Genomic DNA, 2136 nt, shown 5'->3' with positions numbered 1-2136 from the left:
AGACTGGCTGGAGCCTGATTCAGACCGAATGAGACGTCTTAATTACTCCAGTTGTGAAAACTGAAGGAGGGAGGGAGAAGGAGTGCTTTGATCTTGGACTTTTAAATGAGGAAGGATGTCCCCTTTAAATAGAGACGAGCTGACATTAACCCTCCTGCCACGACACCGGTGAGTTCTTCCCTGAGTGCACTTTTCAAATCTGAAGGATACTTTGTGCATGTGGCACTCTGCAGTCATGAGAGGACACTTTTCTATCGAGTGGATGGCCCAGAGCAGCCAGCGGGAAGGAGACCAGGCCGCCTCTGCTACCTGTGGGACCAACTCAGAGAGCCTGCCGGGCTTCTACTGCAGACACACTCTGGAAGCTGCTCCTGAGCATGGACACAGCAGCCAGGGCCTCCAGGGATCAAACCACGTGCAGGATAAACAAGGTAAGCACCTTCTGCCTGATGCTGGAGAGTGAGGAGGTCGTGAAAAAGTGCTTTTGGTAACAACATTCTGTCTCTTTCCAGCAACTGAGGTTGGTTTCAGCAGTGGAACAGAAGAGGAGACCTCAGGGTACGAGAGTGAAGGAGGCCCTTTCTCGTCTCCTGCAGCTCCTGCCGACTGGACCTCCTCCTCTCCAGCATCTCCTCCATCAGGGAGAAGACCTCGCACAGCTTTCACAGCCGAGCAGATCGGCGTTCTGGAGACGGCCTTCAAGAGGAATGCTTATCTCGGAACGCAGGACAAGGCTGAGCTTTGCAAGAAGCTCAGCCTCTCTGATAAGCAGGTAAGCAAACAAATCTCACAGCAAATACACTCAGGTCCATAATTATTTGGACAGTGGCACCATTTCTTTCTTCTTTTTTTTATTGTCCCTCTCCGCCACTACAATGGAGCTGAATTGAAACAGTGAAGATATGATTGAAGTGTAGACTTGTTTCTTTCATTCAAAGGGTTTCACAAAAATATTGTCCTGACCATTTAGGAATTAAAGCAATTTTTATACCTTGCAAGATCATCTAATGTGTTTTAAGAAGTGGACCAGTGACGGAGCCACCAAGACGCCTGTGACAACCATTACATCAGCAGTTATATAAACACAAGAAGGAGAGGATCAGAGAAGAATGAAATGAAGTGATGTGAAATTTCAGCTACAGTAACCAGAAAACATGTGAGACTCAAACCTAGATTTGATGTATATGATGATGCATTTCATGTCAAGAGTGTTCTTGCACAACCACTCAGGTTCTGAGAACTGCAAACTGCAGAAAGAACCACCATATGGTACCATGCTGCTTATGTAAATGAAGTCCCAGACATATTTGGCAATTTGGAAATATTCATGTATTTATCTACCGATGTGACTAAAGAAAACTGGCTGTAAAAGTGATCATATTTATGTTGTCCAGTTACTGATGGCCTCTGAAAAACAAAGGGACAGTTTATAAAATAGCAGATTTTTTTGTTAAACTCCTTGAATTAAAGATCAACTCATCATTGTTTCATTTAAACTCGTGTCCAAATATTTATGGACCAGGCAGCACCTCTGCTCTGATATTGAGGAACCTTTGCTGAGAACATGTTGATCTTTTTTCCCCCTTCAGATCCGCAATTGGTTCCAGAACCGGCGCATGAAGCTGAAAAGGACGGTGCAGGACACACTTGCTCACGCCTGTCAGGCAAATGTAGCCTTTCCATTTATGCATTACCCAGAGGTGCAGCCCTACAGGCCCGGGCCCTACTCCAGGTATTACTCAGCACCAGATGGCTCAACTGCTGCCTCCTTTGTGCATCCACACAGTCTGCAGTATGCTTCTCCTCTGCCCACCGTCCCACCATTGGCCACTGACCCATTTTACCAGTACAACCAGTACAGCAGCGTGCCAGGAGTGACACTGCCCTCTGCCATGGGAACCTACCATGGCAGTCCTCATTATTACTGATATATATATATATCCTCGTGTGGGTGCAATGCTGCTTTAATCCCAACTGGATGAATATCACTCAGAAACACGGCACAGTTCTCGCAATGAAGCTTCGTGCTGAATCAGGACTGTGTGCAACACTGTCATACCATCCAACTGTGTGTAGTTCTGCTTGGAACTGGTGTATAGTTTTCGTCTGTTTAAAATGACGTGTTTGATTTGTGTA

General features: G+C 46.0%; 1 protein-coding gene across 1 annotated transcript; it reads left to right on the top strand.

Annotated features, from left to right (window-relative positions):
- Positions 1–234: 234 nt before the first annotated feature.
- On the top strand, positions 235–1928 carry LOC117530022 (homeobox protein vent1-like). The gene is made up of 3 exons (XM_034192959.1): positions 235–435; positions 508–772; positions 1590–1928. The coding sequence occupies exons 1-3, from the start codon at positions 236–238 to the stop codon at positions 1926–1928; spliced, it is 804 nt and encodes a 267-aa protein (XP_034048850.1). The 5' UTR covers position 235.
- The last annotated feature ends 208 nt before the right edge of the window (positions 1929–2136 follow it).

Source organism: Thalassophryne amazonica, chromosome 17 (genome assembly GCF_902500255.1).
Source record: "Thalassophryne amazonica chromosome 17, fThaAma1.1, whole genome shotgun sequence".
In the NCBI taxonomy this organism is placed as follows: Eukaryota; Metazoa; Chordata; class Actinopteri; order Batrachoidiformes; family Batrachoididae; genus Thalassophryne; species Thalassophryne amazonica.
The sequence above is the reverse complement of the archived record's forward strand: the minus strand, read 5'-3'. Positions and strand labels throughout refer to the sequence as shown.

Excerpts from the sequence above, each read along its gene's own strand:
- LOC117530022 (XM_034192959.1), top strand. The coding sequence starts at position 236 with ATGAGAGGACACTTTTCTATCGAGTGGATGGCCCAGAGCAGCCAGCGG. Across the intron at positions 436-507 it reads GTGCAGGATAAACAAGGTAA|TCCAGCAACTGAGGTTGGTT; the intron begins GCACCTTCTGCC and ends ATTCTGTCTCTT. Across the intron at positions 773-1,589 it reads TCAGCCTCTCTGATAAGCAG|ATCCGCAATTGGTTCCAGAA; the intron begins GTAAGCAAACAA and ends TTCCCCCTTCAG.